We start from the raw sequence: 14,561 nt of genomic DNA on the forward strand, positions 1-14,561 counted from the left end.
CTTAATAGGAGCATCCAGAACTGAAGAGTATGCATGAAGAGAGTGATGACTATGTAAGTGTGTTTGTTTGTTCCTTTGGTTCATCTTCATAACTGTTTTCTTAACCAATAATTGAAGATGTATGGAGATAGTTGGAGAGCTAGTAAATATAGTAATTTTACCACTGATCACAGTAGTATTATATAATTTAATACTTAACGTCCAAAAGCATTTGAATGTAAATTTCCGAATAAATGCTTCGAGTTTGAATAGGATCATTATGATAAAATAAAACTTGTCTACTTACTTACTCAAGTCTGTACGCGCTGGGAGCCGTAACTCCATTCCGCAAACCATCAAAGCTAAACACTACACTGAGGGTAATTAATAATTCCCTCTAAACCTACTAATGAGACTAAAAGTGGTATTGCACGAATTTGTTTTAATGTCTTTTTATTCCAAAATATGTCTTGCTGGTCTGGGAGTGAAAGAAAAACATACAATGTGCCAGCTCCCCGTCTCAGCAGATTGTAGATGTCAATCAAGGGAAACGGCTCTTACTGGAGATTCTACTCATAGGCGATATGAATCTACTCGTGGAGCATGCAAATAATAATAATAAACAAGTTAATTATCTGAGATAAATTCATTATTTTTAATAACATTTATTTTTAACTAATAAATAATAAAATAAATAAGTATATTAGAACGAATCACACAGATTGAGCTAGCGCCAAAGTAAGTTTGAGATTTGTGTTATGGGATACTAACTCAACGATACTATATTTTATAATAAATACATATATAGATAAACATCCAAGACCTGGGCCAATCAGAAAAAGATCATTTTCCATCATGACCCGACCGGGGATCGAACCCGGGACCTCTCGGTTCAGTGGCAAGAACCTTACCACTGCGCCACCGAGGTCGTCATATAATGTTATACAAATAACCACACAACCTAACCTATACACACAGAGTATATACTTCTTCCAAAGACCATTCAATAATCTCGGATATCATCCTTAATGCTGCAGAAAACATTAGCCTTCTGCCAAAGTTTCTACACTAGTAGCCTATAGGAACGATACAAGCGCGTGATACCGTCGGGGATCTGCGCGTCCAGCATAATAACATCTTTAGGGTGATGTTAGGGCTGTCGTGCGGGTGCAGTGCGTCGGGTATGTTTGCGAAAGTCAGAGTTGATGGGTCTTGCCGTCATACGCAAAAAGGCCGCCTCCTTCTGCAGGATGCGCGAGGCAGCAATAGCACCATCCTAATGATGATAACTTTACGCCTTAAGGGTCAGAACTATGAACTATATTTTCCTTCACACGGAAGCCATTTGTGGTCTGTGGAAACAGCTATAGATACAGTTGTAGTCAGATAGGTATACTATACATGCAAACTAGGATTTGAACCTGGGACCACTACTGTTTCAATTACTTCAAAAGCTAACAACTGAGAAGAAAATAATTCAATTATCAGGTACGAGTAAAGTAGTTCAGCAAAGAGACGTGGCAATAACAGACGGAGTTACTTGATTAGATTGATTAAACACACGTCTGATTAATGTAAATAGTGTCGTAGCTTAGGCATTAAAAGATATTGTAATCAAATGACATTCTTTATTTGTAAAGCAACTACCGATCGATAAGAGTATTTAGTGATGTGCGGTTAAAAGAGTTTAAGTGCTAGTTAACAGCTAATTGCTAGTTTAGAAAAAAAGCCAAATATTTCAATATTTAAATAGTCACTTTATATTAATCTATATAAAACTCTGTCCGATAAAAACAATGTCAGATACCTTTAAATTCGTTTCGTCGAGCCCGAAATATGGCTGTAATCCCAATAACTGAGGATTAACATTTTGGCCGCGATTTAAAAATATGTAGTCTATTTTTGTCAGTTTTGTAAATACATTTGGCAGGACGGATATACAGATAGAGCGAAAGGGTAAAAACCGTTGTTAGGTTCTATTTAAAAAGAAATTTTATACGAGTCCTATATTTATGACCGAAGATTCATCTGTTCGATAACACTGTTCATCCATTTGCTTTTTGGTCTTTATGGCCCTTTAAGTTAGCAGATTTTTTCTATTTTAAACCCCGTATCTACCTATATTTTACTTACCTTACCTATAATTTATATTTAGCTGAAGTTATAGTATTACTACGTACTTCTTAATTGACTAATGAAAAAATAATTTACATCACAAATTTATTTTTGGAATTCAAAACAGATTTATTTTTAGCTCATTATATTCTGGTGCTCTGTGATATAGCCTTGTGTGACGACAAGCTCGGACGAAATGCCCCACAACTATAAACCTAAGTATATTTTGACTATTCGCATAAAGTCGTTAATTATTACCTATCTCACAGTATTCAGAACAATTATTATTGATTGTGCCGCCTTCTTAGTGTACAGTCTGCAACTGCGAGATTTATTTGACGGCCATTCTTTAGACACTGCGCCACAGAAACCTATTCCACTTTTGGGTTTGTTTAAACTCAACTTTTTACCAGCAGTTCGTGGCTACAGCTAACAAGATAAATTAAAGCATCTGCTTTGTATTAAAAATAATCTTGTTGTTATTTTCTTAGAAATTGTGTATTTTTTGTTTGCACTTTATTAACTTGGTAATTTCTAAAAATGAACATCATTTATCTGCTATGTTTATCATCCAGTTACCAGGCAAAACAAAAATAGTTTCAGAAATAAGTAACAAACTAGACACATTACCTATACGTATTATATATATAGTTTTACATATAGCCTAGTGTTTTTTTTCCTTCCTCTTCGCGTATAACCATCCACTTACATAATCAATGTCTGCTTCAGTAAATATTCATCTTGCCTCCTCATCACGTGTTGAGACCAACTCATTATGTAACTTCTAATATTATCAATAATAGGTGCAACCTTCCAACCGCCACTTGTATTTATATAATCTTTATATTTACATATTCCTTACCCTATCTATTCTTGTTCAACATCTAACCCATCCAACATAATATCCTCGTTTTGGTGTAGTCTCTTTTCGTCGTGTACTTTTGTAGCCCAACATTTTATAGCCCAATAAAAACTACTTGTCGTAGTTTTTTTTTATTAAATCTGTGTTATTGTCCCCAGCTGTGGACCCCACTCAACGTGATCCTGTTCAACCTGGTCTGCTCCGACTTCTCCGTGTCCGTCCTTGGTAACCCCTTCACTCTGGTCTCCGCGCTATTCCACCGGTGGGTCTTCGGTCACACCATGTGTGTGCTGTACGGCTTCTTCATGGCTTTACTGGGTGAGTTTATGGCTTATTTGTATATTATGTCCTATGTTATTTGTAGATCAAAACGACGACCTTTGTGGCGTAGTGGTCACCACTCCTGTCCGCTATCTGAAGGTCCTGGGTTGGATTCCCAGCGCGACAAAAGATTTGTACTTGTGATCATAAATTTTTGCCTGGTTTTGGGTGTGTTGTGTCCATTTCTGTGTTAAAAAAACCTATATTCTCATTTTTGTTAACACGTATCAATATAGTTTAAAATAGAAAACATGATTTTATTGCAAATTAACATCGTTTATTCAAGCCCGCTATAGAAACATAAGAACCACATCCACTTCCCACTCATACAAGGAAAATTTGAATGTGACGTTTTCAAAGACTTTCTTTTTATACTTTGACCTCCTTTTCGTTCTTGCAGTGAATGTGGGATGTTCTTCAATTATTCACTCATTACCTATATATTCCAAAAGACACCGAACAATCCGAACATTATATTTTTAGATCACACGAAACTTAAATTCATTTGATAGTTATCCAAATATATATTTAGCTAAAGATTCACAAATGAAGAGGAATATAAGAGTTTAATTTGTTTTTTGAAATGTAAATGTTTCTTGAATAATTTAGCTGAGAATTGAAACACGTTCCAACGCAAGATCTGCTTTCTTCGAGATTGCTTTTTTATGATTTCAACTTCCATTTAGGAAATCTACTGCAAAATATTATAAATAAAGAATGCTTATCTACAATTACGTAAACAGTCAACGGTAAACGCATTTTCGATTTAGTCAACTATGAATGTATGCTTAACCGAATATAATGAAAGGTACTTTATGGCTACACCTTGTCTTTTTCAGATTGATGTTTGCAACGAATGAAAGACGGAAGCTGGCTGTAGACTGATTTATTGAGTTTGACACTGACAGTTAATAACATCGTCATAAAAATACAGAAACAAGTGGCCAGTCCATGCCACATTTCCCCCCTTTAATCCTTATACACTATTTGTAACAATTTACCTAACTAAACCTTACATTTCAACATCTCTTTTTAAATTTCGGTTGTAAGCTCGTAAATCTCGGGCAGACATATCTGGTGGTGGCAGAGATTTCGGAGGTGCAATCGTCTCGACCTTAGCGGGTGCATTTTTGTCCGTTTCACTTGAAACTATTTCCTGATGAGGGCCATCGCATGCATCCTCAAAAACATCTCCAACGCCACCAGTTACACTAGTTGTCTTAGGTGTATCAACAGTTTCATTGCTATCGGGTACTATACTCGTACGAGAGAGTGAAAACCTATCACTTCTCTTAATCAACTGGTAGGCGTGTCTTCGCCAGCAGATCTCCTGTCCTAAATCAACCTTATAAGATAATGGCCCAGTTTGTTTAACTACAGTGCCCTCAGACCACTTTTCCCCCCGAGCGGTGTAATCGCGAGCTAAAACACGGTCACCGATAGCGAAGCCACGCGGCGTACCCCTAGCTGCGCGTTCTTGACGCTCCTGGTTGTTACGCACTATGTCCGCCACGCAGGGCCGTAGTGCGTCCAACCGACCACGCAAACGCCTTCCTATCAAAGCTACTGCGGGTGACACACCGGTTGTGCTATGTTCACAATTTCTATATTGAAACAAAAATCTGCTCAACGCAGTATATACGTCTTCGTTCTCATGCAAAGCCCGTGTGATAGCCTTTTTAATTGTCTTAACGGCATTTTCCGCAGCACCATTGCCCTGTGGTCTGTATGGTGCTGAAGTTACATGCTTAATACAATTACTTTGACAGTAGCTTTTAAAATCATATGAAAAGAACGGAGGGCCATTATCGTTTACGAGTTGGGACGGCAAACCGAATCGAGCAAAGATATTTCTAAAAACAGATATGGTACTCTTAGAGTCAGTATTTTGCATTGGTATTGCTTCAATCCATTTAGAGTAGGCATCCACTATGATCAAATAGCGTTTACCACCACAATCCGCGAAGTCTGCATGCAACCGATACCACGGATTTTGTGGAAACTCCCACGGATGTAGTGGAGAGTGCGGTCGTGCGTCACGTACCACCCTGCAAGCGTCACAAGTACGGCATAGTATTTAAGGATTAACACGAAAACAAATAATAAATCCTACCGACTGCGCCAATGCAACGAATGAAAGACGGAAGCTGGCTGTAGACTGATTTATTGAGCTTGACACTGACAGTTAATAACATCGTCATAAAAATACAGAAACAAGTGGCCAGTCCATGCCACAATGTTTATATGTTATAAAATATAGTTTCATAATGTTCCTCACAAGGCTAGAAATTTGTGGATAACTCAATCTGTGTGATATAATCGTAAATACTCTGTGTGATTTATATGTAACACGATAATATTAAGTACTAGCTTTTACCCACAACTTCGTATGTGAGTAAAAATCCGTTTCCCGTGGAAATTTCAGGAAATCCCTTCTTAGTGCTCCCCTACAGTGTCCCAGGAACCTACATATCAAATTTCAGCTTTCTACGCCCAGTAGTTTCGGCTGTGCGTTGTCTGTCAGTCAGTCACTCAGTAATGCAAGAGTTTTATTAGGTATCGTATGAAATCTATCCCGTAGATGTGGCGTGACGCAATACAATGGTTTGTTATAACTTTGCATAACATTTTCTTAATTTTCAACTCACATCTTCTCTCGTCGATCTGCTCCACTCGTCATCCATTATTCTGCATGTCAGGTCCCAAAGGCTTGCGCCGGTTATTTGTTGTTTCTAGGAATTTAATGTAACAATGTTAGTTTTATTGTTTGTATGTTTATTTTTAGATATACGTCAAAGAGAAAATAATTCTTCGGAAAGCTTTTTCTTGGGACGGCGCGTGGAAAGGGATCTTTTTATTTCTTTGGCAATTATTCAATCGATATATTATTTTATATGCCATATTATTATTTCGAGCGCATAACGAGTGACTAGATGTTTGTATAATATTATTGTTTTTGTTCAAAACACTGATATAAGAACATTACAATGAGTTCAAATCTAATATGTCACTCAAAACCTACTTTGCAATTATTTTATGGTTCGACCATCACCGACGGACTTGATCAATTTGTTACTTATAAAAATTAAAAACCTTCCCAATATTTGGTCGCAAGTTAATAAGCATTTCCCAAAGGCCCCATCCAAAGCTCATCTCCTAATGAAAAAGGAATATGTCCCGGGACTTCGAAATTTAATTAAGGAAAAAGGAGGGATTCATTTTATAACAAGTTTTTTTTACAAAAACGTCATTTTTTGCCGCCGTGATTGCGTTTGCGTTGCAAACGTGATTTTATTAACAAAAATTTTATTTAAAAAAAATCACGTCCGTGCAGTACGGTTGAGGAATTCCCTCGTTGGGAGCCAATGCTGGTCCACCAATAGATCTTGCTTATCATAGAATTTTACCATGTCATAGAATTTTACACTTGATACTTCACACTTCATGATTTTAATTGTTAGAGAGTTCCCTCGTCGGGAGCTTGCAATAAAAACATAATTCAAAAATTTAGAACACCCCGACTTCATAGTTGTCTTCATCATCTTATCTGCAAGAAAAGAGCTGACAGTTTCCAAACGGCTGAACGCACATTTTCCAAACATAGCTAAGATTACTCTCGATTAAATTCTCTCCCTAATAAAAAAAAAACTAGATCAAAATCGTTTAAGGCGTTAGCTATTACGATGCCATGAACACACACACAGTTAAGTTAAACCTATAACTCCTTCTGTAGTCCGGGGTTAAAAAGATTTCACAGTACCATAATAATGGTCAGTTTTGCTCGCACATGAATCTCACGAGTCTTGTGAGCTGGCTCTGCGGAAGCAATCCGATGTTCCATTCAATTTCTTACTATTCTATCCGAGTTAACTTCGTATCCATTTTTCCGCGTTCCGTAACGTGTCTATCCAGAATAAGGTCCATAATATTCTCATTTATCAAAACTTTAACAATTAAGTACAATAGCCTATTACCCGATGGGCTATTTTCGAACAAATAGTCATTCAGGCCCTTAGAAAAAGGTTTTCCAGATCTACTAAGCCTAGAGACGTTTTCTTCTTCTGAACGGTAAAGTTTTTCACTGAATTTCAGAGGTGCTTCTCTGAAGAGGCATGGATGAGACTTTAAATTAGGGTAAAGTCGTTTGCAATTACAGAAATAGTTGATGAACTATTTTTAGAAGGTTATATATATTTTATTTTTACAAGTCTTTTAAAACACAGAAGACAGAAAAACTTTCTATTTCAACAACCTTTGAAATTTGATCGATTTTATAAGTCACTGCCATAAATAAAATAATAAAAATTAAATAAATACTTCATTGTTTACGATGTGGGAGTAATTTGAGTTGTGAAGGACTCCGACGACCGTGGTGACTGAATTGGAGACGAAAATTTAGGAAAGTGGACTCTGGGCTCCGACACGCAACGGCTGAGGAAATAACAGAGAAATGAGAGAGAGAGAGAGGGAGAGAGAGAAAGATATGGGAATAATTTAATCAATAATTAACTTTTTATACAGAAACTCAGTAGCTATGATAAGTAGTTAAATATGATTTGATTAACTCTACCGCTATATCCGTGGTACTCAATACAATATCTGTCTCGCGTTACTGTTTACAATATTACCGTTTGGAATCGGATAACTGCGAGACATGTCAGGCTACAAATAGCGACATTGACAAAGAGATATAGCCTGTTGTGACCAGGCTTCTAAGACACGTGACTGGTCTTGTTTTTCTTGGAGATTCTATATAATTCATTGCTAGAGATTAAAGAAAATGTTTAAATTTGAAAACATAGAGACAACGAGATGTTCAGTCATCACACGAAGCTATTAAAATTCATTGGAAATTCGCCGCTATCGCCGTGGCTCGCGATTAGATAGATAATACGATTATTTCATTCGTCTTTCAAGTTCATTTTTAGCAGTTTAATGTTTTGTGGTATTTTTCTACAAAAGTCAACAAAAGTTTGGTGTAAAGTTTACGTGAGAATAATAATAAAAGTTGACAGATAAAAAATGTATCTCTCTCTGTCATCCGTGCGTATTCCCGGTTACATTCGGAGCTGCAACGCGGCGAAGCCCAAGGTGCGCTTTAAAAAATTACTTTTAAATTTTGAACATTTGGCTATGATCTTACAACCGGCCGCCTGAATAACGTCAACCCTCTATGGGAATGCTATTGTTACTTATTGACGGGAGGACATAGAGTAGTCCTATTTGAGGGCGGACCGCTACCAAGAATGATACGAGTACAACAATTATTTAAAATTGAAATTCGATTGACGTCAATCATTTAAATATGAATATGTTAGGTTATTTTCGTTAGTTTCAAAATCACTAAAAGTGTTTCAAATTATTTCAGAACTCAACAAATTTTCCCCAAAGCTGTGAAAATAAATGTTACGTAGGTATTTTATTTCTCTTTCCACTGTGTATTGAATTGGCGTTCCGTTTCGTTTGACATCTGAACTCGCTTATGATGCTTTATATCCACCTTACTGCCAATCTCCTTGAAATTTCGCACTGAGAATGACTTAGGTTGGGAAGGATAAAAACTATATTTTCATGTAACGGGACTTATATATGAAATCATATGCATCAAAGTTCAAAAGTTAGAAATATTAAACTTTTCATATGCAGTGACATTTTAACACATGTCATAGTTTTCAAGTCAATTCAAGAACATTTTCTTGTTGTTGATCCATGACGTTAGAAGCATTTAGAAGCTTTATGACTAGGTATATCTCATTGAATCAAGGTGCACAAATAGACTAGATCGCGGTTGTACTAGATCTCAGTTAAACTATAATCGCCAATTGACTAAATCGAAATTAGACGATTAAGCGTTAGTCTATCTAATCTTACAGAGATGTAGTCGTGAAGCTGCTAACCCGTTTATCATATGCATTTGTCTATATGAATAATTGTACAAATCTTTAAAATATATTTGAAAATGTTGGTAGACCTACGAAAAAACCAAAACTCATTTATCTTGCGAAAACCTTGGCAGAAAATACAACGAAAGTTACAAATGAAAATTCTTAGGGTGAGTTGCACCACTCTACTTTGACGATTCGCTATTGACGCTGTAACGTTTAGACAGCGTTTTTCCATTGGTGCCACCCACTCTTAGAAATCAAATTTTTTTTACAATTAGTATTAAAAATATTAGATATTATTTTTATCACAATACTTCAATATCAGTAACACGTGATACAGTGACATCACACACCACACAAGCATTACCTAGGTACTTCAAACACTAATGGCAGTCCCAGCAGACCGCCGCACCGCTACAGTCTCCGAGACGGTTATATTGGTTTTACATAATGTTCTACTTCAAATACATTTTCTAAGCCTTTTACTAAGAATGATGTGCTTCGAGTGAAATTATTGCCAAATTCTTCTTTATAAAAACCAATTTAAGTGGAGTTAACAATATCTAGCTATACATAGATACACGTGTAAAATCTTTTGTAAGATAAATCCGAGAAATGAGATAAGTTATATATATACTTATCCATTTTTGTGATATTTTAAGAATTATTTGTATCAAAAGCGCACCGGCTCCGCATTAAAGTGAATAATTATGTAAACAAAGCAATATTACAATAAGAGAAAATATCGTGTAAATGCGTTTAATGTTTTTACACGACTGCAAATTAAGGGTATTGTTTTTCGCGCGTATCTTGTATGTATTTCCATGTGATCCAAATGTAGTATATTATGAAAATAGTATTTACAACTGAACGGCTTCAAATGAGAGTTGGCTTCTAGTAATTGAATTACAAACCACAGCAATCAAACGCTACTGCTCTCGGATGGCGGCACAAATGACGAGGCAGCGAATTCCATAATCTGCTTGCTAAAACATAATCTCGAATATATTTGTATATTTGATGATAGCATATTTTCTGTTACACAATTACGTAATTTATCACCAATAATACCCAAATCTCATTGAATTTCGTAATGGCGCATGGCGCTATATTAATATTTATATTTTTATGAGCATTCGAAAGTTTTTGTACACTTTATGCCAATGTAACACATAAAAAATATGGTAAGCCAATATTTTACACTTATTCCAATGTATTATACCTATTATGTAACTTGTGTTCACGAAATAAACAAATTATATTGAATTGAATTGAATTGAATTGAAGCCCTTGTGATAGTGACCAACTGTTTCTTTCGGCGTTTCTTCTCAGCAGTGGTAGTTCCGAAATATCAGTAGCGTCTATAGCTTTTCCAATCGAAAAATTCTATATAGATACTCGTCAATTTGACGTGAAAAAGTGCCTGACTTCATGCTTTTACTTCGACATAACGATGAAAGAAATGGTTTTTTTGAAAGCGCTAATATCTGCTATCAGTCGGATTTTATAAATATTTTAGTATGTGATAGTCACTGTTTGTGTTTTCTATATCATCGTATATCAACATATTTTAGTTCCTGAATATAATATTCCTGAATCCCCACGTTTACTCAGTCGGTTATATTCCCGTATATAATATAATATCAATTACTCAAAGCCATTTACAACACTATCTTGATTATTCTAAAATTAGTTTGTTTCTGTGTACTTTTGTGGCAAGTAAATTATCAACCAGTAATAAGAACCATCACTGAACATCAAAAGGCGAACCAATTATTTTTGTTCATTTGCCTTTAGATAATGCGGTAATTTGTGTTGAATGCTCCACAAATATATTATGATGTTTTAGGGATAAATGTCTAATTAAATCTATGCAAAATTTGTTAGACAGATGATCATTTTCCCACGTATCTTTGGGAATCAATAGTTTCGGGAAACAGGCGTATAATATATTCGTCCAAGTACTTATATATTCGTCCATTGGTGTCTTTTACCTTTAAATGGTACCTATGTTTAGTTGTCCTAATTTTTACAGATAGAGTAGGCCGTCCCGGATTCGCTCGGGTGAAACCATAATAAACAAAAATTACTCCTGAAGGTTTCGTCTGTCTATGTGCCAAATTTCATCAAAGGTCCAGTAAGTTTTTTAGTTTATTCATTACAAACAAAAATATAAATCTTTTCTCTTTCTAATATTAGTATGGATTATGTATGGATTGGTGACAAACGCACTGGCTATGTGTCTCAAACGGCATCTTTGGGATATAGAGTGGTCCTATTCTAGGGCGGAGTCACTCCACGTGATAGGTATTTAATCAATTCAAATATTCATTATTCCAGAGCTTGTGGAATATTCCATTATACCCACTAAGATTCAACTTAATTCACTTCGACTGGTCTAAGATAATCAAAATACCGTATGTAAACAATTACGGTAAAGTGCTAAGTTAACAGACAAGTTATGAGCCGGCTAGTTCTAGCAAAGTGGATAGTGCTGGCGTAAAATTAGCTTTCTCTCTCTCACTCTTCTGACCGTTTCCCCTGTTACTTCCTGACCACAGAGCGTTAGAGCCTACAGTCCACTTTCCCACTTTTTTCGTCCAGTTCGCGCGGTCTTCGGCATTCTTAGTTGTCAGGTCATTGGCACGCATGTCATCTCTGACTACATTTATTTGTTTATCAAGCCATCTTGGTTTTGCCAGAGTTTTATTTTGTATGTAATTTGACGTTAAGACGTGCTCGTATCATCACAGTATCTACTTACTTATTGTAAAATATACATACAATCAAATATCATTCATTCATTCGTTCATTCGTTCGTTCGTTCGTTCGTTCATTCAGGCGGCACTCCATCTAAATTAAATATCTATTGGATCAAATACAAGCATCGAAAGTTAGCTCAATCAAATAGGTCACCACAGAAATGAGTGCCGCCAAACTTGGAACTGTTATGAATTGGAGTAGGTACCTATTCTCGGCTCATGTCCGGAGTGGTCTAAATTGGTAGATGTCGTTTCGCATATTAGAACAGTATTTTAGAATATATTAGATAGGATCGTAATTTCTAAACGACTGTCTGTCGAGATTATGACATCAATAACGGCTGCTCCAGATATTACATAATTTTTTGATAATCTTTAATAACAAGAAAAAGTAGAACTCGTTAAAAAGTTGAAAAGTATAAGTGATACATACCTATATATACCATACCATTGAACAAAACAGGAAGCCTTGCTTAGATCCGCGTATAAAATATCGTTTTAAATTTTAACAGCTGTAATATTTCGTGCCTGATGTGCCTGACGTCGACCCTCTTTGAGAATGTTCTTGTTGCCTCACTCTCATATCCCCATATTCCCATTGGAGGCTGTGACGCCTCGAAGTCCAGGATCAGCGTAAAAGAAGCCTTAAAATATTTTTGGCCTATCAGCTATGTCCTAGGACGAAAAATAGAATTGAATACACAAAAATAGTTATGCAAAACTAACATTCGGCCTGGAGAGTCCAAACCTCAAAGATATGATGCCAAGCTGTTTAACAAACAAACATTTACCCTCAAATCCCATTTCATGTTTGAGCAGCGAAGCTCGGTATTATTTCCATAAGCTGCTTACATTTTTAATAAATTTTAATCCACAAAGGAAGGAAATTCTGGTATATCGGGAGTTTTATGGTTGTGAAAATCTCGTAAATATTGTAATACATACTTAGATCAACAATAAAGATACAGCCAATAAAATCAGCCGCTTCATTTCCATTCCATTTAATTTGTCTGAGACCTGAACGAAACAGTCGAGTTTCTTTCATTATGTTCCTGGTTCTATGCTGGGTTTTGTATCTACAAAAGCCAGCGTCGTGTGACCGTCAATTCTCTTAGGAAATACTATTGTTGCTTATCAGCTATCAAGGCTATTCTTGTCCTAAAGTCCTCTTACCAACCATCTTATGATTCCAGGGCGGAACACGTTATATGAATGTAAAAGCAGATTTGTCAAAAGAGTAGCGGGGTCAACAGGCTATCGTGGATAGAATTGCTCTCTTGTTACTTTTTCTTTATGTTTTAGTATGTTATGTAAAAATTGCCAATACCTATGTATATTTCCAAGATTGATTTTTGCATTATTGACGAAAAATACTATACTTATAATAGAGGTCTAGTAGTGGACCTTTTTCAATACTAATACAACTCAGCTCCCGCCGCGGCCTGATCATCACTGACAGAGCGTTAGTTAATTAGGCGTCAGCATAAAATTCACTAAAAATCTGCGTCATGGCTCCGCGTTATGACACATTCTGAGATACCTTTTTGTAGCTTTTGGTAACATGTAAAGTGTACTTATAGTTTATTTTTTGCTGCAAATTAATATATTTCCATTTCTATATTTAAATTCGCATTTTGCCCCCAGGCATCACGTCGATCACCACCCTGACAGTAATATCGTTCGAGCGCTACATGCTGGTGACCAGGCCTCTGAGCTCGCGTCACCTCAGCTCCAAGGGCGCAGCGCTTTCCATCGGGTTCATCTGGACATACTCGCTGGCCCTGACCACCCCGCCCTTGATCGGCTGGGGGAACTACGACCAGGAGGCTGCTAATATCAGGTCTGCTTCCACTTTAATTAATCTTTACAGTCATATTCTTTTGACGAAGGCATTTCAAACAAAATATAATACAGCTTTCAATTACTTTAATGATCTTTCGTAAGTATCTCCTGATCACCTAGATACTACCAAATACCTTTTTTGTAATCAGAATAAGGTACTAATACGTTAGCAACTAGAAAATATCGTCTAATCAATGTTTACAGAATATACCTTTTAGTTAGAATACAACTTTTAAAAGACATATTTATTACTTACGAAAGTAAGTATAATAAATAAATTGTTCGTATAAACAGTTGTTCGGTGAACTGGCACGAGCAGTCGATGAACACGCTCACATACATCCTGTTCCTGTTCGCGATGGGGCTCATAGTCCCTCTGGCTGTCATCATCTACAGCTACGTCAACATCATCAGGACCCTCAAGAAGGTAGCTAATAATAACATGGCAAATCCCGCGGCCCAAAGCATGTGTTTTTTTTTTTTGCGGCAGTCAATGTTATAACCCGAAATATATAACAATGCAATCAAATAATAACATATGATTCAAACATTTGCAATTAGTTATACACTTAAGTATAGATTTCCAAAATTATTGCTTGTCACAAATTTACCACACCGATAAAACCGCCTCTAATTTTAGTTTTAACTATTACAGTTACGCTTAAAGTACCAAACGAGAGCCAGTAAACAATGCAAGCACTTTACATATACACATATTTGAGTCCATATTAAATAAAACCAAGAAACACTCGCAAAAGATAAATCCAAAGCCCTCGCGAATGGCCGCAATCAGCT

General features: G+C 36.2%; 1 protein-coding gene across 2 annotated transcripts in view; it reads left to right on the top strand.

The window, feature by feature from the left end:
- Nucleotides 1-14,561, top strand: part of LOC128674362 (parapinopsin-like) — a 36,677-nt gene that overhangs the window by 15,446 nt on the left and 6,670 nt on the right. For both annotated transcript variants that reach the window (XM_053752858.2, XM_053752857.2), the window contains 3 exons: nt 3,115-3,274; nt 13,569-13,764; nt 14,061-14,193. In XM_053752858.2, the coding sequence (XP_053608833.1) occupies nt 3,115-3,274; nt 13,569-13,764; nt 14,061-14,193 (489 nt within the window). The remainder of the gene's footprint in view (nt 1-3,114; nt 3,275-13,568; nt 13,765-14,060; nt 14,194-14,561) is intronic.

The sequence above is a fragment of the Plodia interpunctella genome, chromosome 12 (genome assembly GCF_027563975.2).
Source record: "Plodia interpunctella isolate USDA-ARS_2022_Savannah chromosome 12, ilPloInte3.2, whole genome shotgun sequence".
NCBI classification, from domain to species: Eukaryota; Metazoa; Arthropoda; class Insecta; order Lepidoptera; family Pyralidae; genus Plodia; species Plodia interpunctella.